The sequence below is a fragment of the Polypterus senegalus genome, chromosome 11 (genome assembly GCF_016835505.1).
Source record: "Polypterus senegalus isolate Bchr_013 chromosome 11, ASM1683550v1, whole genome shotgun sequence".
Lineage (NCBI taxonomy): Eukaryota > Metazoa > Chordata > Cladistia > Polypteriformes > Polypteridae > Polypterus > Polypterus senegalus.
In genome coordinates this window covers 16,595,861-16,622,356 of record NC_053164.1, presented here as the reverse complement: position 1 = coordinate 16,622,356, position 26,496 = coordinate 16,595,861, and the positions used below count along the sequence as shown (strand labels likewise).

At 41.8% G+C, this 26,496-nt stretch overlaps 2 protein-coding genes across 3 annotated transcripts in view; one reads left to right on the top strand and one right to left on the bottom strand.

The window, feature by feature from the left end:
- Positions 1-4,590, top strand: part of hif1al (hypoxia inducible factor 1 subunit alpha, like) — an 89,451-nt gene extending 84,861 nt beyond the window's left edge. For both annotated transcript variants that reach the window (XM_039768091.1, XM_039768092.1), the window contains exon 15: positions 1,545-4,590. In XM_039768091.1, coding sequence (XP_039624025.1) covers positions 1,545-1,603 — 59 coding nt within the window. In that variant the 3' untranslated portion in view covers positions 1,604-4,590. The remainder of the gene's footprint in view (positions 1-1,544) is intronic.
- Positions 4,591-10,015: 5,425 nt separating this feature from the next.
- opa3 (outer mitochondrial membrane lipid metabolism regulator OPA3) lies at positions 10,016-23,818 on the bottom strand. The gene is made up of 2 exons (XM_039768090.1): positions 23,627-23,818; positions 10,016-10,396 (listed from the first exon to the last, which is right to left on the bottom strand). The coding sequence occupies exons 1-2, from the start codon at positions 23,766-23,768 to the stop codon at positions 10,074-10,076; spliced, it is 465 nt and encodes a 154-aa protein (XP_039624024.1). The 5' UTR covers positions 23,769-23,818; the 3' UTR covers positions 10,016-10,073.
- Positions 23,819-26,496: the final 2,678 nt, after the last annotated feature.

Genomic DNA, 26,496 nt, shown 5'->3' with positions numbered 1-26,496 from the left:
TGCTGATATTAATTAAGGGATAGTTTAATGTTATATCTTCTGGTATTATGACTTTGGTCCACAAAAGGAGCATATGTGCTTTACTTATAATGTTAGGAGTCTTGTAGTTTTGATAGCACTACAAATCCTGGATATACCAATTCATGTATAAAGAAATTTAACTTCTGAGATGGCTGTAGTTTATCCAGACCAGCTTTGCCTGAAACAGGGATACCTGGACCTTCCCTGTTGAGTTCATCTTGAAGAAGTTAAGTGGTGCCATGATATAGGCTAACCACCAGGAGGGTGATAATGTTAGGGGCAGTATGAGAGAAATGCAGAAGGTCTAGACTTTGGTATTGGAAACTGGCTTTTTCGACATAGGATATCACTTTGCCAGCTCTGAATGAACAGGTAGTTGAAGGCAAAGATGAAAATTTTGATTAGATATAATTGGATTCATCTCATTAAACAACATAGACTTGTACAGCAGATGTAGGCTCTCCTACTGTGAAGTTTCCCTATTTGGTGAAGTCCCATATTGGTGTGCAAATAGTCACAAGGCCATTTCAACCTCCCAGCAGTTACAGGAACTATTAAGGAGACACCAGGAGAGTTGGAGACAGTGGAGAGAGAAGTGCTTCTAGGATTTTAAAGTCTGGAATTGAATAAATTGGCAGCTAACATCAATCATAGGTTAGTGAGCACATACATTATTTACAGATATTTTTCAAAAATCAGTGTCCAATGGGAAATTAAAACATTAATGATTTCTGTCTCTGAGGTCTCTGCAGTGGTTAAAAAGGTTTAAGTTCTCAATGAGATATCTTGGTAAGATACTGTAGCTGTTCAATATTGGGATGAAGGAAGAGTCAGTAGCTTTAAGTTGGAAGATTGGGATGATAGTAGCCATTTTCATTATGTTTGACTTGAAGGGTGTATTCCACGTGAGAGATTACACTTTTTGGCTTTTGTGCTGCAAAAAGAAAGACGGCTCAGAAACTGTCCAAGAGACCTGGTCTTGTAAATACTAGGGATGTCACAATACCGGAATTTTTGTCTTTAATACCAGTCAAATTTTTCAATACTTGGTGCCTTTCAGTACCACAGATAGAAATCCCATTCAATGGCTTTTTAATAAAATACATGTTACTTAAGTGAGTGTGCCTTTTCCTGCAATACAATATAAAATTTATAAATACTAACAGCAGCTTTTAAGTCCATCAAGTAGTTACCCCACTTTAAGTAAACTAGTATTGGTAGTCAAAAATGTCAGTGTACAATGTAGGGCTTGAGTTTTAAATGTGTGGCAGAGGTAGGAATCCCTCGGCTTACAACAAACGTGGAGTTTGAAATCTTGGGGGGAGTTCTGAAAAGTTTTTAGGACATGGGTGGGGATGCATCAAACTGATCTGGATATTTATGATTTTGTAAGCAAGAACATTTTATACGATTCACAAGCATTTACACAGTCTTGTTTGGATTGGATTTCATAGTTTAAGCAAAACTTTTGAAAGTTAACGTGTGCAGAATGCATTAAGGATTTTTTTTTTTCTTCCTTACAGCATTGATGAGCGTGTTCCTGACCAATAGCCAGATGGATGATGGGGATTGTTTGACCTGATTCATCTTTTCCACGACGGCTTTGTTTAGGAATTGGATTGGATGATAAGTTTTCTACTCAACGCTTCTGGCGCACAGAACATTGTAAACCTCAGCTAATCCGCTCAGTTAGCCTGACACAGTGCCTAAATATCAGCAATATGTATCAAGCCATCTGTGCTTGTTCTGGGGGTGCTCAAATTGGACAGGAAACAGCCATCAATTGTATGCCGCTGTATGTTTTTAATGATGCCTTGGAGGTTAATTCGATCGAGGGTGGGGGACATGTACTTTTACTCAGTCTTCACAGTTTGGTGCTTGATGCAGAAAATCCTTTTTTTTTTTTCCTTGACCAAATGCACATTTGCAGAACATTTTTGGTACGTGTCTTCAGATCTAAACAAGCAGCAAGAAACGGGAGAATGTGATCTGCAGTGTTCTCCGTGGCCATTTCCTGTTGAATGTGACCTTCCCCAGATTACACAGGGATTGACAAAATTTTGAGGTGTTTGAACATCTCTTTTTCTGTTGGGTTTAAAAAAAAAAAATGGAAAAAGGTTCAGAATTCTTCATCAGTCAGGCAAGCCAATTGTCATAACGCACAGAAACCAATAAATGCATAGAAGCAAAAAAATAAAAGTCTAACATAAAGATCCAGACTCCAGTCCGGTGCTGCTTACAGTGACCACTTATAAAAACCCTTTATTGAAGATCACTCCCAGGATATGCAAGTGGTCTTTATAAGCAGCCCATTTTTCCTCCCTTTTATTACTTTCTTAGGGTAGAGGGGAAATTGCACAATTTTTAATGATCATTCATGCAAACGTCATGTAAGTTGAATGTTAAAAAGCATTGTTTCAAAGCAGGCTTTCTATGTTAAATATTTTACAGTGTAAGAAATTAACAGTGGCATCATTTTTGTAATGTTTTTCATGATATTGAATTTATTTGAGGTTTTTGTATTTTTAGTATTCTAAACTCTTATGACTGATACAAACAAAATCTAAAGCATATGTAGAGTCAAATTTGTATGTTGTATGGGAGAATGCGGGGATACTGTTTTTATTCAGAAGTCATAAGAATGAGTTTTTAAATGTCTCTTCAGGTTATTATTAGGACATGTTTTCTCTTTCTCTATCCTTTAAGGTAACAGTCCACATTAGCAGTTTTTTGGGTGGTAGTTGTGAGCCTGGCACTAGAAAGACATGCACAATCACACCAGGTCAATTCCCTGGACATCTAGAAAATCAGCTGGTTTTTATATTGTGGAAAGAATAAACCACACTGCTAGTGAATGTAGGGAAAAAAATGTTTTACGGACATTCACATTGGATATTTTATGTACGTTTTCATTTTTTTTTTTTTTAAAAAGTAACCTTTCTTGGGTGTGCTGTACTGTATACGGAATTAGCATATACTTTTTATTGTATCATGATTCCTAAGTAGTGTTTCATGCATCTGCTTATGTTAAAGTAGAAACAGAGAGAAGTTGCTAAGGAAAAGTTACTAAATCTTATTTGTGTTGTTTTGGTGACAGTGCCCTTTTGTGCTTAACCCGGACAGCATTTCCATTCTTAAGAACACATTAGGAGGCTGACCCAGCATAATCTCCCATCAGTTAAAGGTGCTGTTTCCATTTTGTTTGAATTTTTATACATATTTTTCTTTTTAAAAAAAAAAAAAAATTTATACTGTGCCTGCAGGTAGGTGAATGAGTTCAAAATCTGTAGTGCAGAATTGTGACGCTGTTATTGCTTTGATGACTTATAATGTAGCATTTATTCTTCCTGTGTCCATCAGTTTGTAATTTTTTTTTTTTTTTATAATGTTGAGCAATGTGAAAGCCTAGTGCAGCCATGTTATTAGAATTCCAAGTGTAGGCAGAGTTGGATATATTTTAGACCAACATCAATCAAAATGATTTTAGTAAATCTCCTACCATGGCTCCTGATACCTGTAAGGAATGGTATCGGAGCAGTGCACGTCGCACCTGTTGAGCTTAAATGAATAAAAGCAAATCATGTTCTTCCATTTTTGGAGTAAAGTAGCAGTCTTCACTTTGGTATTTCCGAATTGTGGCAGATGTATGTAGCAGGGACAGTCGTGAGATGCTATAAGTGTTTCTCCCCCTGTGCTTTTACACCCGGTAGAGGGTTCAGATTTGAAAAGTTAACATCCTTGGGTGGGGTGGAGTGGGGAAAATGCATTTGCCAACCTGTGCCCTTTAAAAAGTGCACCACCTGCACTTTACATCGAACAAAAGTGGCCACATTACGCAGAGTGCAAGATGTACTGGTAGAAAAGGTAGACATTTTCTCTCCATTTGAGATACCAGTGTGTAGTCCCACAAAGCAGGGTCTTGAGCCAAAACGACTAGACTCTATAAGAGTGTGCTGGCAGTGCCAATGCCAGGTAAGCTGAAGGTGCACATGTGATAGGGAAACTCTCTAGGTAATGGCGGATGGGAATGAGCAGTTAGTTTTCTGAGCAGTGCCGTTTTCTATAATGCTGTCAGTTCCCACGAGGTCCTGATGGTGTGTTCTGTTCTCTCCAGTTGGCGTGCAGTGTTCTTCATTAACCTCTGCGGCTCCCAAGCAGCCAAACGGAAGGAGACAATTTCCAGTGTTATTTCGCACATATCTTTTCGGTGTCATTTTTAAACCTCACTCTTTTCGGTACAAAGGGTTTTGCACACTTCATTGTTTTACCTCACAGAAAGCAAACGTGTCTTGACTGCAGAGTGTCGTATATTTACTGCATTCAGCACATCTTGTTTTCCTAAAAGAGCCTTAAATGTCCTTACTGAGCTTTCTTCACGGAGCGTGCAAAACTCCTTCAACTTCGGCAGCCCTTCAGCTGTTGGGGGGTCACAGCTCTGTAAAGGTTTGGGAGGCGCTGCACGTACAAGCTGATATCCTGAGCTCTGTTTGACATTTCTGTTTATTGTCCCTTGTGGTGAATGTCTTTTTTTTTTGTATATCCATCAATAAAATAGCACTACAAATGAGATGCTGCTGCAACTTTGTCTTAATTTATGGGATTTGGAGATTGGGGACTAGTTGATTTGTTTGAAAAGGCTGAACTTTGCCTTGTTTGCAGATGCTAAAAGGTGGGCAAGTGTGAGCCAATTAGGTAATCACAGGACTCAAATTTGGGTATTTCATGTTTAGCACAGCCGACTTCATAATGGCAGGTTGAAGAAGGAAAAAAAAAATGCTGAAAACGCAGAAATACAATTTGGCGTTAATAGTATGATGCCAGCCTATACCCATGTTTGTGAGCTTTACTAATGAACTAGAAATGTGGTTTATAAAGAGGTGAATGTGTCATCAGTGGAGGGTCATTTCGTCCTGGGCCCATTTCTTTTCCTACTTTACATTAGCAGTGTAGCTACTAAACTTGTGAAATTTGTGGATGGAGCTAAAATTGGAGGAATAGCAGACACTGAGGAGGCAAAAAGACCTGGAAAAGCTTCAGAACGGGGCGAACTCTTGATGCCGAAATGTGCAAAGGGCTACCCGTGGGCAAAAAGACTGTCAATTATAGCTACAAGATGGCAGACACTGCCCTACAGGAAGCAACCTCTGAAAAGGATTTAGAGGGTTATGTTGACACATTTTTATTGACTAAGCAATTAGCGGAAAAGACTAAAAATGCAAATAAAATGTTAGGATATGTTGCAAGAGCTGTTGAATAAATCGGGATAATCTAACCTTCCCAAAGATCATGTTAAAAGACGATTTCCCCACAGGGATTATCAATGGTGTATCAAATCAAAATTATGCTCCAGCTATATAATGCACTAGTGCACGGGGGTCCAACTCTGACCCTGGAGGGCTATGGTGGCCACAGGTTTTCCTTCTTGCCACTTTCTTAATCAGTGACCAGTTTTTCCTGTTTGTTGATTTCTGTTCCCTTCATTTTAACTAGCGACTGGGAGCCTGATCGAATCGGGCTACAAATTTAATGTTTGTGAAATCCATACTTTCTCTGCAAAGAAGTATTTTTTTTTGGAAGTCCTTGAAATGATTTTGTTATCATGGCACTGATTTGTGCTTAAAATAGACCTTTTCGGCCGATTGTAATGAAGAGCTTCCTGTTTAAAGCTCAGCTCTTCGACGCACCTCATTTGAATTTTTTCTTGCAAACAAATTTTCAAAATAAACCGTATTTTGCGACTCTAATCAGAGTCAGAGTAATAATTATATTGGTGTGGTCATTTTAGATCTGAGATCGGCTAAAATTTAAACAATGGCCATTGTTAATACTGAGATCGGCTAAAATTTAAACAATGGCCGTTGTTAATACCCAGCCATCATTACTCAGTTTGCCAATAGATGTCAGTAGGACGGATGCCAAAACCAAACTGCCCAAGGATAGATTTTGACGTGCCAAGCAAATGGCGATACGTTCTAAATTACTTTTGGTTCTGGAGCTGTCGAAGGGTTTAAGTCAGTCGACGATGTTAGTCCTGAAAAGTACGCCCCACCAAAGCAATGTTCCAAAGACCAACAGAACTTACTGTTATCTGCTCGAACCAACACTGACTTACTATACTCTGCCGTCCAGCGGCGTCACTGAAGCATTTGAACATTTTTAGCCAATCATGCAATACTGGGTCCGCGTTTGTCACATGATTTTCTAACTACAGAGGCAGAGTCCCATTGCATGGCTCTTGTATTGAGTCGAGGTATTGACGTGAACATCACACATACGGATAGTATCAAATTATATATTATATATAAGGATTGTCGTATGTTTTTAAGACTCGGTCCTCAGATTTTTTTTTTCTTTAAATGGTTTTCATTATTTTCTGAACATCCGTCGTTCAAATACACGTCTTGCCTTTTTTTCTGTCCAAAACATTGTGCGCTGTTTCACCCGAGAATTAAACCAAACATTTACGGTTCCCTGGGATAACACAAAGAGTCAAGTTGCCACCAACCAGACAAACCAACGACCAGCAACACATAGAAACACACAAAAGCTCTGTATTATTAAAAAAAATAATTTAATTTGTATTTTTTTTTTTTTGCATATCTGATATTGTTAAAACAACATTTTAATTCAATCAGATTCCTTTTCTGCTGGTCACAGTTGGAGTCACCAAGAAGCAAACTTTTTGTATTAAGGGTTGAAAAGCAATGTGTGCAGCCCCCAGTATGATGTAGGCGGATGTTCCTTATCCCCGATGAACTCCCCCTCTGTGTTGTCTTGTTTTTTGCTGTTTAGTTCATTTGAAACTGAAACAGTTGCATTGACCCGCTCGGCCTGGCCAGTTGCTGCTACTAATGAGCCCCACCTGTCTATGCTGCTCGGCTAAGAAGGTGGCAGGGAGAGACTGGGGTGCCCTGTTTTACGGGGAGTCCGTGCCCCAAATCCTCACCCAGTTTCCTCCAAGCTGGAGGTTGACGCTCACTTCACCATGCAGGCTGCCCTCTGGGTTCTTGTGTTGGGAGGGTGGCACTGCTACCCATCATTGCACCTCCTCTAAATGATGTGAAATAGTGAAGCACCGGGCATCATAGTGTGTTTAGACTTGGGGTTGGCAAACTCATCGTTAGGTATCGTGAATTTAAGGAGCTGGGGCCACTGGCAGTAGGGGCAGCAGTTCAATTCTGTAATTAAAACATCTGAGAGGGGTACTGATGGCTCAGGATTTTAAACAGAGCTTGTTTTGTTCATCCTTCCATTTTTCTGAACCCATGTTAGTAGTGAAAGAGGAGTCCAGTTTTGACTTGAAACAGAACATGGGCCATTCCCTACATGTTTCTGTCACTGTAATATGGATGGGACAAACTCTGGCCAGGGAATCAATCCAATTTGGACTGTAGGTGCCTACTTCAGAAAGTGACTCAATTTCCTAGTACTGTGGATTTCTTGTCTCATACTTTATGTAAAAATGTTTAATTCTTCATACATTTAGAATAACAAGGCAATGCTGTATGTTCACACAATAGAACAGAAAAAGCATTGGTCCAACTGTCCTAATGAATATGGACATGTGACCGAGCAATGATGCCAAATCCTGAAAGAACAAAATACATACTGCTTGCCGACGGGTGATACTCTATTGGGTAAAAGTCGGCTGCATTGGGGGTCTGCATCCAAACATATGGTTGCCAGCTGCTGTTCTATGGCACATCCAGTTGACTATCTTACCTCCACTAGGAAGGTGAAGGCACCCAGGAAATGTGAAGCAGAACACAGATGATTATGTAGGCATCAGAAAAATGTCCTGACCTGGATGTTAACACTTTCAAAGCAGCTTTCATATAAAGGGTAGAAGGTGGGTGTTGACAATAGTCGACATAAAGGGTAAAACACGAAAACTGATGAAAGTCAAAATTACGGGTAGCAGAAAAAGACTCAATGTAAATGGAAGATGGCAGGGGTCAACAAAATCTGACAGAACCCTCAGAAGGCTAAATGTCAACACCTGTTGACTGACATAAGGAAAAAGGGAGTTGACGACAAAATGATAAAAGTCAACATAGGGGCAGAAAGTGGGTGCTGACAAAAGTCAACTTAGAGGGTAGAAACTGGGCATCGACAAACAGCAACCTAAGAGTGTAGAAAGTAGGCGTCGACAAAAGTCAACATAGTGGGTGGAGGGTGGGTATCAACAAAAGTCAACTTAGAGGGTAGAAAGTGGGCATTGACACAATTTAGAGGGTAGAAAGTGGGCATCGGCAAACAACATAAGAGAGTAGAAAGTGGGCATCAACAAGGCAGGTGGACAATGGGTGAGAACAAAAGTCAACTTAGAGGGTAGAAAATAGGCGTGAAAAAAACTTGACAAGGCGGGTGTCACCAAAACTCAACCTAGTGGATGGAAAGCTAAACATTAATTCAAGTTTTGAATTATTGAATGTATTACAGTACTTAGTTTTATCCGTTAGAGCATAGTTAAACTGGCATTCATTTTCCTTACAGCTTGGCATCAAGTTGCTCTCATCAAAATACTGTTAATCCACTGTAAGAAGAGATTTTGTGCTTTCTTGACAATTTGGCTTCTGCTCTGTAAGATGTGGATATTGAGCTATTGGAAGAAAGTGACAATGCGGGTTACGGCTCAAAAATGGCATGGGCAGTGCAACACGTGTTACGCATAGTGTGATGCGCGCATGTGGTTGCCTCGTACAGTTATCGTATTCTTCACAATGATCATGTAAAGAGCGTTTGTTTTTTACATAGTAGGCAGCTGTATGTTTTATGCACAACTTGAATAATATAAAAGGATGGCAACATTTTTCAAAGAACAGATTTTCTGAATCCAGGAAACATAAAAAATCCGCCTCAAAAGTGTTAACATGCAATAGCTGAGAAATTGTCACATCCAGGCATGGCCTGTTACAAATACACATGAAGGTGCCCTCTACCTCGGGACTCGTTCTTGAGAATGCTCGAGTCCAACACAAATCTAGGGGACAATGTGCAGCCATGGGCAGAGTTCAGCATCATGGACAGCTGTGCCCACAGTCTGAGGCATCACCCGGTGTAGATGGCGTCCCCAAGGTCGCCATGACCAATCCGGTGAACACCTTTGTAATGTCAGATGAATGCACCACCCCCTAGTGAGTATGGAGTGAATAGCAGACGTGCAATCTTAAAAGTTTTATCTAATTTGCATACTAGTCCTAACCATTAATTAATTATTCATTATTCAATCATTTAGATAATGATTTGCATACCAGGTCTGGCAGTGTCCCCCATTTTCGTTATCCTGCACATGCAGTAGATTTTCTAACCACCAGTGAGAGGGCCTGAATGGAGACGACAGGGCTGATATTCATTTAGTTATCCAATTATTTAATCTGAGTGTACAATTCCCATTTGCTTCATTTCATAAAGTCTTAAACACAAATTCATCCAGCCATGTCCTTTTTTATTTAGCCAAAAATCTGGAGGGAATTTAAAGACAAAGCCATTTTTAAGAAAGCAATTTAAGTAGAGCCAAGTTCAATGGGATGACCCAACAGGGAATTAATGGTGCCAACCGTTGAAATGTAATTGGCAGATGGTGTGACTTTTTTCCTCCTACTTTTTCATATTTTTTGGTAATTATTTCCAACAGCAGGGAGGGAGGAGGAAACTTCGAATGCCCACCAATCTCAAGCCCCTAAAACCCAAACCCCCTAACAGCTTCTTGGTGCCCCTTTGTAACCAAACCTGACGCGTTATTCAATGGTATTTTTTGTTCCTCAGAATAAACAGGAAGAGGGTATGACAGCCGCGGGGCTCATCCGGTGGGCATTTAATGGCACGTGAAGCAGAAATGGGACATTTTCACTGCAAACAAGTCTTAGTAAGTGGGAAATGGGCGATTAGACCAAAGGTGGGCAAAACAAGGCTGCCATTTTTGGCCATTCTGCACACTAACCCCGCTCTGCCTGTCCGCCCTCCACAAGCTGACACACTTGTCAAAAAAAACTTTTTTTTTTTTTGCCCCCTCAGGCAGGACGCATACATGGCGACGGGTGTCTGGGGGCTCATTTCTTGCCAGAGTTGGTGAGGACAAGTCTATTGACTTCCCTCAGTTGTGCGTCCAAAGTCTCCGTGACAAGCGACAACTCGGCGACTTGCTGCTGCAGGCTCTGCAAAGTGCTATTTAGCTCCTCCTCCTTGCGCCGAGAGTTGGAGGCCTGCCGGCTGTACTCGGCGATGATGCAGGCCCCGCCCACAAAGAAGATGATGGCTTCGCCCAGGAGCTCCGCCCCAAGTTCAGCCGCCACTTCTTCATTCAGCGGCTTAATGTGTGCGCCGCGGAAGCCCATGATCCTCATCTTGGTGCTCATCTCCACCCAATGGTAAACTGCGGGATGAGAAAAGAAAAAAGAGAGAAAAAGAATGAATGGCAGAGGGCTGGAAACGTCGTCACACCACACGCCATGCATCTATACGTGTATACACACACCCACACATACACATCTGCTCATATATATATATATGTATATAAAATCCTAAGCCAAAAAAAGCAACGATTTTGTGCGATGTTATGTCATGTTTTTTGTCACGTTTTAAATTGGGCTTATTTTAAAACCTACATATATATTTTTGGTATCATTCTTTTCAGAATGTATCAAACTTTAATGTGATGTTGTTAGATTTTCAGATTCTTAATCCATTTTTAAATTATAAACTACAAAATATAAAGAACTCGCGTCCCACGAAACGAGACTTTGTACCAAAAGATTTAACCACGTCTGGGGCTGGAAATAAAAGACAAAGAGTAGGACAGCTGCTGTACAGGCTTTTAAATGTTCAAAGCGGCGTATGAGATGCAGATCACGTGGCACAGCAGCAGCTAATCGAGCAAAGAGGAGGTAAATAAAAATAAACTATTTGTTTCTCATTGCGTCATCACTTAAGGAGGGTGTCGGAGGAGCGACTACGTCTCCTTGGGGTACATTTAGCTCCCCTCTTCACAACGCAAGCGACTGAGACGTGATGTGGCTGGCACGTGGTGTGGGACGGAGGGGGCCGGGTTGATGAGTGAAGTGAGCAGGGGGTAAGCCCCCAGTACATAATTATAAATCCATCCATCCGTCATCCAACCCACTATATCCTAACTACAGGTTCACGGGGGTCTGCAGGAGCCAATCTCCGCCAACACGGGGTGCAAGAGTGGAACAAATCCCAGGCAGGGTGCCAGCCTACCGCAGGGCACACAGACACGGCGAGAACATGCAAACTCCATGCAGGGAGGACCTGGGAAGCAAAACCGGGTCTCCTAAATGCGAAGCAGCAATGCTACCCACTGCGCCAGCCATAATTTTATATATATTTATATATATATATATATATATATATATATATATATATATATATATATATATATATATATATATATATATATATATATATATACCCACTGTACATACACAGTGCATCACTTTTTCCACATTTTATGTTACACAACACCCCATAATGACAACGTGAAAAAAGTGAGATTTTTGCAAATTTATTAAAAATAAAAAAACTGAGAAAGCACATGTACATAAGTATTCACAGCCTTTGCCATGAAGCTCCAAATTGAGCTCGGGTGCCTCCTGTTTCCCCTGATCATCCTTGAGATGTTTCTGCAGCTTCACTGGAGTCCACCTGTGGTAAATTCAGTTGACTGGACATGATTTGGAAAGGCACACACCTGTCTATCGAAGGTCCCACAGTTGACAGTTCATGTCAGATCACAAACCAAGCATGAAGTCAAAGGAATTGTCTGTAGACCTCCGAGACAGGATTGTCTCAAGGCACAAATCTACGGAAGGTTACAGAAAAATTTCTGCTGCTTTGAAGGTCCCAATGAGCACAGTGGCCTCCATCATCTGTTAAGACGTTCGAAACCACCAGGACTCTTCCTAGAGCTGGCCGGCCATCTAAACTGAGCGATCGGGTGAGAAGGGCCTTAGTCAGGGAGGTGACCAAGAACCTGATGGTCACTCTGTCGGAGCTCCAGAGGTCCTCTATGGGAGAGGGCAGACAACCAACTGTCTGTGCAGCAAACCACCAATCAGGCCTGTATGGTAGAGTGGCCAGACGGAAGCCACTCCTTAGTAAAAGGCACCTGAAGGACTCTCAGACCATGAGAAACAAAATTCTCTGGTCTGATAAGACAAAGATTGAACTCTTTGGTGTGAATGCCAGGCGTCACGTTTGGAGGAAACCAGGCACCACTCATCACCAGGCTAATACCATCCCTACAGTGAAGCATGGTGATGGCAGCATCATGCTGTGGGGATGTTTTTCAGCGGCAAGAACTGGGAGACTAGTCAGGATAAAGGGAAAGATGATTGCAGCAATGTACAGAGACATCCTGGATGAAAACCTGCTCCAGAGTGCTCTTGACCTCAGACTGGGGCGACGGTTCATCTTTCAGCAGGACAACGACCCTAAGCACACAGCCAAGATATCAAAGGAGTGGCTTCAGGACAACTCTGTGAATGTCCTTGAGTGGCCCAGCCAGAGCCCAGACTTGAATCCGATTGAACATCTCTGGAGAGATCTTAAAATGGCTGTGCACCGACGCTTCCCATCCAACCTGATGGAGCTTGAGAGGTGCTGCAAAGAGGAATGGGCGAAACTGGCCAAGGATAGGTGTGCCAAGCTTGTGGCATCATATTCAGAAAGACTTGAGGCTGGAATTGCTGCCAAAGGTGCATCGACAAAGTATTGAGCAAAGGCTGTGAATACTTACAGTGGTGTGAAAAACCATTTGCCCCCTTCCTGATTTCTTACTCTTTTGCATGTTTGTCACACAAAATGTTTCTGATCATGAAACACATTTAACCATTAGTCAAATATAACACAAGTAAACACAAAATGCAGTTTTAAATGATGGTTTTATTATTTAGGGAGAAAAAATCCAAACCTACATGGCCCTGTGTGAAAAAGTAATTGCCCCCTTGTTCAAAAATCACCTAACTGTGGTGTATCACACCTGAGTTCAATTTCCGTAGCCACCCCCAGGCCTGATTACTGCCACACCTGTTTCAATCAAGAAATCACTTAAATAGGAGATGCCTGACACAGAGAAGTAGACCAAAAGCACCTCAAAAGCTAGACATCATGCCAAGATCCAAAGAAATTCAGGAACAAATGAGAACAGAAGTAATTGAGATCTATCAGTCTGGTAAAGGTTATAAAGCCATTTCTAAAGCTTTGGGACTCCAGTGAACCACAGTGAGAGCCATTATCCACAAATGGCAAAAACATGGAACAGTGGTGAACCTTCCCAGGAGTGGCCGGCCGACCAAAATTACCCCAAGAGCGCAGAGACGACTCATCCGAGAGGTCACAAAAGACCCCAGGACAACGTCTAAAGAACTGCAGGCCACACTTGCCTCAATTAAGGTCAGTGTTCACGACTCCACCATAAGAAAGAGACTGGGCAAAAACGGCCTGCATGGCAGATTTCTAAGACGCAAACCACTGTTAAGCAAAAAGAACATTAGGGCTCGTCTCAATTTTGCTAAGAAACATCTCAATGATTGCCAAGACTTTTGGGAAAATACCTTGTGGACTGATGAGACAAAAGTTGAACTTTTTGGAAGGCAAATCTCCTGTTACATCTGGCGTAAAAGGAACACAGCATTTCAGAAAAAACATCATACCAACAGTAAAATATGGTGGTGGTAGTGTGATGGTCTGGGGTTGTTTTGCTGCTTCAGGACCTGGAAGGCTTGCTGTGATAGATGGAACCATGAATTCTACTGTCTACCAAAAAATCCTGAAGGAGAATGTCCGGCCATCTGTTCGTCAACTCAAGCTGAAGCGATCTTGGGTGCTGCAACAGGACAATGACCCAAAACACACCAGCAAATCCACCTCTGAATGGCTGAAGAAAAACAAAATGAAGACTTTGGAGTGGCCTAGTCAAAGTCCTGACCTGAATCCAATTGAGATGCTATGGCATGACCTTAAAAAGGCGGTTCATGCTAGAAAACCCTCAAATAAAGCTGAATTACAACAATTCTGCAAAGATGAGTGGGCCAAAATTCCTCCAGAGCGCAGTAAAAGACTCACTGCAAGTTATCGCAAACGCTTGATTGCAGTTATTGCTGCTAAGGGTGGCCCAACCAGTTATTAGGTTCAGGGGGCAATTACTTTTTCACACAGGGCCATGTAGGCTTGGATTTTTTTTTCTCCCTAAATAATAAAAACCATCATTTAAAAACTGCATTTTGTGTTTACTTGTGTTATATTTGACTAATGGTTAAATGTGTTTGATGATCAGAAACATTTTTTGTGACAAACATGCAAAAGAATAAGAAATCAGGAAGGGGGCAAATGGTTTTTCACACCACTGTATGTACATGTGATTTCTCAGTTTTTTTATTTTTAATAAATTTGCAAAAACCTCAAGTAAACTTTTTTCATGTTGTCATTATGGGGTGTTGTGTGTAGAATTCTGAGGAAAAAAATTAATCCATTTTGGAATAAGGCTGTAACATAAAATGTGGAAAAAGTGATGTGCTGTATATATGTAATGTATGTATGTGTGTGTGTATGTATCTCACAAAAGTGAGTACACCCCTCACATTATCGTTATACTGCAACGGTGGTTTCCTAAGCCTTTGTTATACTGAATTCCTTTCTCACTCACTGTTATTGCTAGTGGTTTAGATGTTAATGGCTGTGTGTGGAGTTATTTTGAGGGGACAGCAAATTTACACTGTGATACAAGCTGTACACGGACTGCATTACATTGGATGAAAGTGTCATTTCTTCAGTGCTGTCCCATGAAAATATAGAATATTTATAAAATGTGAGATACTGTATATATACACATATTACAGACACACACACATACAGTCATATGAAAAAGTTTGGGAACCCCTCTTAATTCTTCCTTTTAATATACGACACGCCTTATGGTAACAGTAGGATTTCAGCAGTGACATTAAGTTTATTGGATTAACAGAAAATATGCAATATGCATCATAAAACAAAATTAGGTGCATAAATGTGGGCACCCCAACAGAGATATGACATCAATACTTAGTTGAGCCTCCTTTTGCTCCTTTGAGCCTCTCGACGCTGTCCTCCTATAGCCTGTGATGAGTGTCTGGATTCTGCATGGAGGTATTTCTGACCATTCTTCATACACAATCTCTCCAGTTCAGTTCAATTTGATGGCTGCCGAGCATAGACAGCCTGCTTCAAATCATCCCATAGATTTTCGATGATATTAAAATTCAGGGGACTGTGACGGCCATTTTAGAACATTGTACGTTTCCCTCTGCATGAATGCCGTTGTAGATTTCCAACTGTGTTTTGGGTCATTGTCTTGTTGGAATATCCAACCCTGCGTAACTTCAACTTTGTGACGGATGCTTGACATCATCCTGAAGAACTTGTTGATATTGGGTTGAATTCATCCGACCCTCGACTTTAACAAGGGCCCCAGTCTCTGAACTGGCCTCACAGCCCACCGCATGATGGAACCCCCACCACATTTGACAGCAGGTAGCAGGTGTTTTTCTTGGAATGCGGTGTTCTTCTTCCGCCATGCAAAGTGCTTTTTGTTCTGACCAAATAATTCCATTTCTGTCTCATCAGTCCAAAATGAATCTGTCATGTCTAAATGATCATCTGCATACAACAAGCGACTCTGTTTGTGGTGCGAGTGCAGAAAGGGCTTCTTTCTCATCACCCTGCCATACAGATGATCTTTGTGCAAATTGCGCTGAATTGTAGAACGATGTACAGATACACCATCTGCAGCGAGATGTTCTTGCAGGTCTTTGGAGGTGATCTGTCGGTTGTCTGTAACTATTCTCACAATCCTGCTCATATGTCGCTCCTGTATTTTACTTGACCTTCCAGACCTGCTGGGTTTAACAGCAACTGTGCCTGTGGCCTTCCATTTCCTGATTCCATTCCTTACAGTTGAAGCTGACAGTTTAAACCTCTGAGATGGCTTTTTGTAGCCTTCCCCTAAACCACGAGACTCAACAATCTTTGTTTTCAGATCTTTGGAGAGTTGCTTTGAGAATCCCATGCTGTCTGTCACTCTTCAGAGGAGAGTCAAAGGGAAGGAAGCACAACTTGCAACTGACCACCTTAAATACCTTTGACCACTCATGATTGGACACTCCTGTCTATGAAGTTCAAGGCTTGACGAGCTCATCATACCAAGTAATCAGCATTGAGAAGTGACAGGCATTCAAATCAGCAAAATGACAAGGGGACCCACATTTGTGCACAGCCAGTTTTTCACATTTGATTTAATTTCACACAACTAAATACTGCTTGACTAAAAATCTTTGTTCAGAAAACACTGCAGTACTCAGATGTTCCTAGGAAATTATATCTTTTTTGTTGAAAGGAGAGTCAATTATTATGCAGGCTGAGAGGGGCTCCCAAACATTTTCATATGACTGTATACATACGTGTGTACCATTTGTAATTCTTGAGGTGTAAATATAAAATATGGATTACCATTTTAATTATGCAGTGCTTGTTTATTACCAAAACTTATATTGTATGACACATAACACAAAGTAATAAACACCGTACAAATCTTTAAAAAAAAAAAACAAACTTCAAATATATCAAATGTTCATAAGTTGTTCATCAAGAAGACACAAGACTAACATGTGGTTTATAAGTACAAGACATTTTTAAGCTAACAAACCTGTTGTTTACTAAGCAGCAATTTCAAGTTTGTCTTTATCTTTTCTTTTTCAAATTAAAAATGTAAGCTGCCTCACTTAAAAATGCTCACAGTCCAAACTCGAGCCGTGTCCGTTTTAAATTAAACGGACAAAATATAAAGGTCAGAATTCCTTAAAGTGGCTTTTCTTGCCCTTTGTCTAAAGCACAGGACGACCCTTTCAGTTCTGTTTTCTCACTTTATTTCTCCACTTTCTTTAATGTAAACGCTAAGCTCTCTTGTAAAAGAAGTCTCGACTCGCTACTCTTTGTTTACAACGTAGTAAGTTTGCTACAAAAAAACCCTCAAGTACAGTAATACCTCGCGTAAAGGAACATGACAACTAAATTACTGTAAAGTTTTAAAAAGCAGGTGCTGAAAAGATTGGTGTTAGTGTGCGGCCAATTTAAATCGGTGGAGGATCCCTAAACCTTATGTCTGAACTTCACCTTAATACCCCTGATACCATCTTCTAATTGTCCCATCCACACTACAGTCTGTGGGTTACGTCTGCATCTAACTTTCTATCTTGTGTTACCACTGATCCTAGACATTAAACACAGCTAGTCTTTTCAATGGCTCCCCAAGCAGGCTAACTTCTGACTCCTGCTCATTACACCTCACATATTTGGTCGTCTTCTTCTTCCTATTTATCTTCAGTCCTCTGTCTTCCAAAGCTCTTCTCCATTCTTCCAACGTCCTCTCCCCTTTCTCTTTTCTGGTGCTACACAACACAATGTCATCACAATATCCCAAGACTCAACACATCCATAACCAGATCAAGGAGGTCAGGACGTAAAGACAATCCCTGGTGCAGACCTCCTCGGACTGGGGTGTTGTTGTTTATCCCAACGCTTCTTTTAACCCGAGTCCTCACTCCCTCATAGATATCCTGGACAATCCCCACACACTTCTCTGCTCCTCCTTTCTCTCTCATGCACCACCGGTCCTCTTGACGTGACCCTCTTATCGTAAGCCTTCTCTAAGTCAATAAACCCCACATGCAGACCTTTCTGTTTTTCTCACTGCTTCTCTCAATGCAAAGATGGCATCACACATTAAGACACACTTGCATGATTTTATTCTCAGATATACAAATCTCTATGGGCTGGTGGCCCTAACGTGGCTAACTCCCTTTCTTCAGTATGCTGACCCGCTGTGCGACACCCGGTGAGCCGTTTCACTGGCGGTGCTCATGCCATTGACTTATGGGTGCAGTTGGACTGCACTCGCCAAACCTCCTGAAAGGTGCTATATGAAGTGTCGCCTTATGGCTGACGAGCAGTGCTGTGACCCCCTAGTTGTCCCCAATGTCCCCCTACTTAACCCAATTCAGGGTATGTTAAATGAGCGCCTCTCAGGTATCTCCTGAATAAAGGTAATATGTTGCGAGGTTAACTGGCCCAGAGAACATTATCGTGTCCATTATGAACTTCACAAAACACAACAATGTCAGTGGATTTTAAGGTGGTAATTATGGACACAATCGATTCCAGTCAGTATTAATAATACATTGTATTTATTTGTAGGTCCCTTTCTAAACACTCGAGAACACCAAACAATAGATAAAACACAGATTATTAACAAATCTAAAATACAGAAGTTAAAATCGGACAGAGGAATTGTAATCAAGGAGAAAAAGCAGTCTTAAACAGATGAGTTTTAAGTTTAGATTTGAAAAGTGAAAATGATTCAGTATTTCTAAGAGCTGGGCAGCAGAGCAAATGAATGTGGTAAGACGGACGAAGGGGACGGTCAAGTGGATGGAGGAAGAGGATCTGAGGGTACGGGAGAGAATGGCAACATGGAGGAGGTCAGACAGATATGGAGGGGCGAGATTGTGAAGGGCCTTAAAAGTTAGTAGGAGAATTTTGAATTGAATGTGGAACTGAACTGGAAGCCAGTGAAGCTGCTGCAAACTGGGAGTGATATGGTGAATAGAGGGGGTTCAAGTCATGATGAGGGTGGGCAGCTGAATTGTGGACCAGTTGAAGCTTATAAAGAGATTTGTGAGAAAGACCAAAGAAAAGGGAATTGCAATAATCGAGACAAGAAGTGACCAGGCTGTGAACGAGGATAGCAGTGGTGTGGGGAGTCAGGGAGGGAGAAGCGAATACGATTAACGTTACGCAGGTCGAAATAAGCAGACTGGGAGATGTGATTGATGTGGGACTGAAAGGGTAAAGTACTGTCAAGGGTGACACCCAGACTCTTAACCTGTGGGGAACAGAGGGATTGTCAATAACAAAGGATCAGTTTGGGATAATGTTGATTTTGTACCAATGAGGAGAACCAAAGTTTTGTCACTTGTTATTTAATTTAAGAAAATTTGAAGAAAACCAGGATTTGATTTCTGCTATGCAATCAATAAGTGAGGAGGATGGAAAGGAAGCAGTAGGTTTGCTAGTGAGATAGAGCTGGGTGTCATCAGAATAAGATAAGGAAGCTAATGTTATATTTAAAAGAAGATATTACCAAGGGGAACAAGGGACCCCAGGACAGAGCCCACCTGAAGTAACAGTGGTGGGTTCGGATGTGAAAGTTTTAAGCTAAACAAACCGAGTGCGGCCTGAGAGGTAGCATCTGAACCAATCTAGTGCAGTGTGGGGAATGCCAATCGAAGAGAATCTATCGAGAAGAGTAGTGTGACAAATAGTGTCAAAGGCTGCACTGACCCACTCAGTGACTGTGAGGCATTTCCTGAATGCGTTTGTCATTAATAATCCTGCTTGCCAAACACACATCTTAAGACTACGTCCGCACTACTACATTCTCGTTTTTAAAACGCGCACATTAGTCTCCATTTGCACTTTCCGCCCACACTTTAACCCCCCGGAGAACTTTAAAAACTAAACTAGAAAATACAAAAATGCTTCAATTACATTTATTTTATAGGAACTGCTAGGGGTGCCAATAATTGTGGCACACATCATTTCATGTAAAAAAAAAAAAAAAAGTATTTCTTAATGTGGGACTTTTTTCTCCCATTGAATAAATGTACTGTACTTCGATTAAAGGTTGGATTTTTCTCTTTTTTTTTTTTTTTGTTGTGAGCCTATATTTTTTGGGGAAAAAAAAAAGTATTTATTTGAAGCCTAAGAACACATCTTAACCAGGGGTGCCAATAATTGTGGAGGGCGCGGTACAAATGTCTGTGATGCGCCACCTGTTGGAAAGAGAAATGCAATGCATTTTATTACTACAAATGATTGAGATGTACCATCGATTAGAATGACAGAGACAAAGCGACCAGACAGACAGACACTTATCCCTTTATTAAAGTGGACTAGCCGTGCCTACTGTCTAAGATGGATCAATTTAGACCTCAGTGTTAATATTTGCAGTGCACCAAGAAATGCACAGGTCTCTGTTATATGTCTTTTGCTATGGGGTTCGTAAAAGCAGTGGTAATGTTTAGGATGTGCCATGTGTTGAATTGGCTGAGACACAGCAACTAGATAGGCACACAGACACGTTTCCTTTTGTTTAGGTGACCTAACTGTGCTACCCGTTTAAGATGGGTAGAAATCTAAATAATTAACAAAGACCTCAGTGCTAATATTTGCAGCGCACCATCTATTGGAATGTATTTTGTAAAGCATTTAGTAACACAATGCACTGCATTTGTCATCCCAACTCATGGCGTATCACAAACACTTTACTACAAATGTTTGTGATGCGTCATTTGTTGAAATGCATATGTCTCTGTTAAGTGCTATTTGGTATGGGATTTGTGAAAGCAGCGCTAATGTTTGTGATGTGCCATCTGTTGAAATGACAAATGCAATGCGTTTTGTATTACAAAATATGTTTGTGATATGCCAGATATGGGAACGACAGAGAGACATAGCAGGTGGATGGACACATATGATGGACTTTTTTTTTTTTTTTTAAGGTGGGTAGATAAGATATTTTGAAACAGTAAGGCTGGGTGGTGCAGTGACCAGTGTTCATACATACCTCAGACTGTTGGGGTCCCTGGTTAAGGACTGAAAAGGGGATGGACATTATTTACTTAATGATAAAAAGTTTATTTTATATGGCAGACTTAAAAACAGTGAATTACAGTAATCTACATCATGAAAGCTGAGAGAAGAATGGAGACAGGCAGTGCTATGTACAGGTGCTGGTCATAAAATTAGAATATCATGACAAAGTTGATTTATTTCAGTAATTCCATTCAAAAAGTGAAACTTGTATATTAGATTCATTCATTACACACAGACTGATGTATTTCAAATGTTTATTTCTTTTAATTTTGATGATTATAACTGACAACTAATGAAAGTCCCAAATTCAGTATCTCAGAAAATTAGAATATCAATTAAGACCAATGCAAAAAGGATTTTTAGAAATGTTGGCCAACTGAAAGGTATGAACATGAAAAGTATGAGCAGGTACAGCACTCAATATTTAGTTGGCCTGGATTACTGCAGCAATGCGGCGTGGCATGGAGTCGATCAGTCTGTGGGACTGCTCAGGTGTTATGAGAGCCCATGTTGCTCTGATAGTGGCCTTCAGCTCTTCTGAATTGTTGGGTCTGGCGTATTGCATCTTCCTCTTCACAATACCCCATAGATTTTCTATGGGGTTAAGGTCAGGCGAGTTTGCTGGCCAATCAAGAACAGGGATACCATGGTCCTTAAACCAGGTACTGGTAGCTTTGGCACTGTGTGCAGGTGCCAGGTCCTGTTGGAAAATGAAATCTGCATCTCCATAAAGTTCGTCAGCAGCAGGAAGCATGAAGTGCTCTAAAACTTCCTGGTAGATGGCTGCGTTGACCTTGGACCTCAGAAAACACAATGGACCAACACCAGCAGATGACATGGCACCCCAAACCATCACTGACTGTGGAAACTTTACACTGGACCTCAAGCAACGTGGATTCTGTGCCTCTCCTCTCTTCCTCCAGACTCTGGGACCTTGATTTCCAAAGGAAATGCAAAATTTACTTTCATCAGAGAACATAACTTTGGACCACTCAGCAGCAGTCCAGTCCTTTTTGTCTTTAGCCCAGGTGAGACACTTCTGACGCTGTCTCTTGTTCAAGAGTGGCTTGACACAAGGAATCGACAGCTGAAACCCATGTCTTGCATACGTCTGTGTGGTGGTTCTTGAAGCACTGACTCCAGCTGCAGTCCACTCTTTGTGAATCTCCCCCACAGTTTTGAATGGGTTTTGTTTCACAATCCTCTCCAGGGTGCGGTTATCCCTATTGCTTGTACACTTTTTTCTACCACATCTTGTCCTTCCCTTCGCCTCTCTATTAATGTGCTTGGACACAGAGCTCTGTGAACAGCCAGCCTCTTTAGCAATGACCTTTTGTGTCTTGCCCTCCTTGTGCAAGGTGTCAATGGTCGTCTTTTGGACAACTGTCAAGTCAGCAGTCTTCCCCATGATTGTGTAGCCTACAGAACTAGACTGAGAGACCATTTAAAGGCGTTTGAGTTAATTAGCTGATTAGAGTGTGGCACCAGGTGTCTTCAATATTGAACCTTTTCACAATATTCTAATTTTCCGAGATACTGAATTTGGGACTTTCATTAGTTGTCAGTTATAATCATCAAAATTAAAAGAAATAAACATTTGAAATACATCAGTCTGTGTGTAATGAATGAATCTAATATACAAGTTTCACTTAATAGAATTACTGGAATAAATCAACTTTGTCATGATATTATAATTTTATGACCAGCATCTGTAAGTGCCAGAATGCTACTTTAGTTAAGGTGGAAATGTGTGATTGAAAAGGAAGTGTAGGATCAAAAGTAACACCGAGTGTGGGGGGGGGGGGGATTACGATTCCATCTAAATTAAGGCAGGAAGCATTAAACCTTTCCAAAGGGTCTCGTCAGATACAGCTGTTATTGTCTGCACCAGAATGCAAGCGGCATGTTCACATCTGTCTAGAAAATCGGACTTTCAGGAAAAATCGCACGAGAGCAAAAAACTGAACCAAACGAATTAAAAGGGTTCTAAAATGGACATATGAATGGATTTTTTAAAAATGTACTTGGAAATCAATGCCTGAGTAAAGATCATCATTCTGATTGGTAAATGTTACAATAATAAAACTAAACAAATGAAAATACTTCTACTTTTAATGCACTCTGTGATGTTATCACATTCTAAATCTTTTTTGCAACAAGTGTTTAAATCGTATTTCCTTCAAGATAACAAGTTAGCATTGTAACCTCTTTGTAAAATTTTAAAATAGGAATTCAGTTGTGTAACTGTTGCATGTGTTTACCGATATGTTTTGTGTATTTATATCAATGACATATTAATTTGCTTCTGTCCTCATGTTCTGCTCATATTAAAGTTGCGTATCTTTTACATGGTTTTCTTTTACACTGCAGACTTTAACTGTTTTTATAAGTGATTTAATTAATCCACAACAAAGAGGGGGAACGCCCGCCGTCGAATCGAGATTTCCTTTTTAACCTCCCGTTAATCTTTCCGGTACTTTTTCACGCCACTCAATTCGTTTCACGCTTTCATAATCAGTTCAGTCCCACTGCTCTCGAGACCTTTCGTCCGCTGTATTTGCACTCGTTCGTTAAAAATGACACTTTTGCTATATAAAGCATTTCAAACATAAAACTCCCTTGTCAATGAAGAAAGGTGAAAACACTGTAGACCGCGACCTTCGTCGTGTTTTCGATTGGTTATCGTAATGTTCTCGCCGGTTCATATTGTAGTTACTGATTGGCTATTATTACAGTCAGTCAGGCAAAGAAAGGCACGAGCTAAAAACAACCCACCTGATTGGTTCAATCCAGATACACACTTCCCTCTGACTGGCCCCCTAATTGTGACATTCAGGCACTGCCTCCTCGCCTCTTAGCTTTTCACGTTCCAAACTGTCGGTAACGCCGACTAACTCACCTTGAGCCGGTGGTAGGCATACGTAGTGTTTGAAGAACTCACTCCGGCGAGCACCAGCCTTAATACGGTTAGCCAAGGGTTTACTGAGCTGCCGGACTCCAAGGTACAGCAATTTAGCGATGGGAAATGCTCCAGCCACCATCTTGGCGGAAACACGTAGAAACGGGGGTGGAATCCGAGCTGGTGACGCCAGACAGGAGGGGGTGTCCGCAGGAAGAGAGCGGGCCCACGGCTGTTTGCGTCACCAGGCGGCACCCTGTCGTGATCGTTAAAGGTGCTCGGTGTAGCTGAATCTCGTTTAGGCAATTTCAGTGTGTGAGTGTTGCAATAGGGTGCAGCCAGTCGAAAGTTAACATCAAGCGGAGCGTTGAATTGTGTGCAGACTGTTGCGCGGCGGCATGTTCTACGAAACCGTAATTGGCATAAATCCAAAACACGAACCTCCAAAGGAACGCCTTCAACAAACTTAAACGGCCCCTTTTCATCTTAAGCTTACAGTTTTCCTCGGTTGCTTAGGGCTACTTTTTAAAACACTGTTATCATTCTCATATCTCAAGGTGCAATCGTCCATTGTGCTACGGCACAACACCATTGTACACCTGCAGACGCTGGGGTTGCCACCTATGTCTGTCAAAAAACCTGACGTGGTCATACTGGTGTCAAATAAATTAGAGAAGGCTTTGTGAAGTAGTGTTGTGCATAGATATCCATGAATATTTTAAATATCTTTATGAGGATAAAAAACAGCCATTTACCTGATTGCTTAGATACTGGTGTGAGCTTTGCTTGTGCTTGATTTTGCTCCCTCTGCACTACACAAATCAGTAAGGGGATGCCATTAGATTTGCATTTATCATATTTAGACATAATCTCGTACAGGATATGTATGAGGGAAGTGTGACTGGTGAGGTCTGCAGTAGGAGCGACCCATGCATTCAAGGTGGAGGTGGGATTACATCAGGGATCGGCTCTGAGCCCTTTCTTATTTGCAGTGGTGAAGGACAGGCTGACAGACGAGATTAGACAGGAGTCCCCATGGACTATGACAGTGGTGGCGAACCTATGGCACGCGTGCCAAAGGGGGCACTCGGAGTCCTCTCAGTGGGCACGCACGCCGTCGCCCGAGCACAGAGTTCGTTACTATAAAGCCAGAGGAATGCGGGGCCGGGCTGCTCCCCTCACCGCTCCCCCTCTTCACGCGCCGGAGGACTTTTCTCACATCACCCGCCTCTGCCCAGCAGCCCAGTGGGAGCGCTTCCTTCCTCTCCTGTCTGGGGTAAGGCGGGCGGCACACATGCTGCTTGAGGGTGCGGCACGGACTGCAGCCTTTTGAGTCTGTGATTCCCGTGGTGGGGTTGGAGGGGATGTGGTATATCGGGTCCACAGCTCAAAATTGAAAAGGCCAGTTTTAACAGATAATTGCCGCACTCGCGGCTTAAAGGGGGTTATGGTAGAGTGGCGGGCGGTTTCGGGAGCTTTGTGATGCGGGCAGTCCTCGCTTAAGCGCACAGGTGAGGAGTCGTCCGCATCTGTAATTATTGCCGGGAGTTGCTAATCGCCACACCTGATCCACAACCCCGTAATATATAATGGAAGCCTTGGGGGCGGAGCTTAATAGGGAAGACCTGCGTGAAACACTTGAGAGGATCGAAGGGATGACAAAGGACAGCACAGTTAGTTATGAAAATCCATCCATCCAGTTTCTAACCCGCTGAATCCGAATACAGGGTCACGGGGGTCTGCTGGAGCCAATCCCAGCCAACACAGGGCACAAGGCAGGAACCAATCCTGGGCAGGGTGCCAACCCACCGCAGGACACACACAAACACACCCACACACTAAGCACACACTAAGGCCAATTCAGAATCGCCAATCCACCTAACCTGTGAGAGGAAACCCACGCAGACACGGGGAGAACATGCAAACTCCACGCAGGGAGGACCCGGGAAGCGAACCCGGGTCTCCTAACTGCGAGGCAGCAGCGCTACCACTGCGCCACCGTGCCGCCCAGTTATGAAAATGAAATCCTTAAAGTGTGGAATTCTCTGCCAAATAATCTTAAGTCAATGAAGGCACTTGAGATTGCTTTCCTTACTTTGTTTGGAACATCTTATGCTTGTGCGCAGCTGTTTTCAGCTTTGAATTAAATCAAATCTGACACCAGAAACAGACTAACAGATGACCTGAGTGCTGCATGTGTTGCTCTCAAACTTACAAAGTATGAGCCAAGGTTAGACAAATTATCAGCATGCGTACAACAGCTAAAAGCACATTAATTGTTCAAAAGCATACCGAATGCAAACTTTAACCTTTCAACAAAAAGTTGTTTGTATCATTGAAAGCTCTGTTATTATGTTTTTCTTTTAAGACAAAAGATGTTAATGTATGAGTGGCTTTTCTAAACTAAAAGCTCAGTAGATAGATAGACAGACAGAGCATCAGTATTGGCAGTCCAGTCCAATTTATCATCCAGCTGCACTCCCAGGTAATTATAGGTCTGTACCCTCTGCACACACTCACCTTTGATGATCACGGGGTCCATGAGGGGCCTGGGCCTCCTAAAATCCACCACCAGCTCCTTGGTTATGCTGGTGTTCAGTTTTAGGTGGTATTCAGGTTAAATTGCCATGTTGGCACTTTGCGATAAATAAGTGGGTTTTGGATTGCAGTTTGGGCACTTGGTTTCTAAATGGATCGCCATCACTGGGCTATGAGGTTTGCTGATGACATTGTGATCTGTAGTGAGAGTAGGGAGCAGGTTGAGGAGACCCTGGAGAGGTGGAGATATGCTCTAGAGAGGAGAGGAATGAAGGTCAGTAGGAACAAAACAGAATACATGTGTGTGAATGAGAGGGAGGTCAGTGGACTGG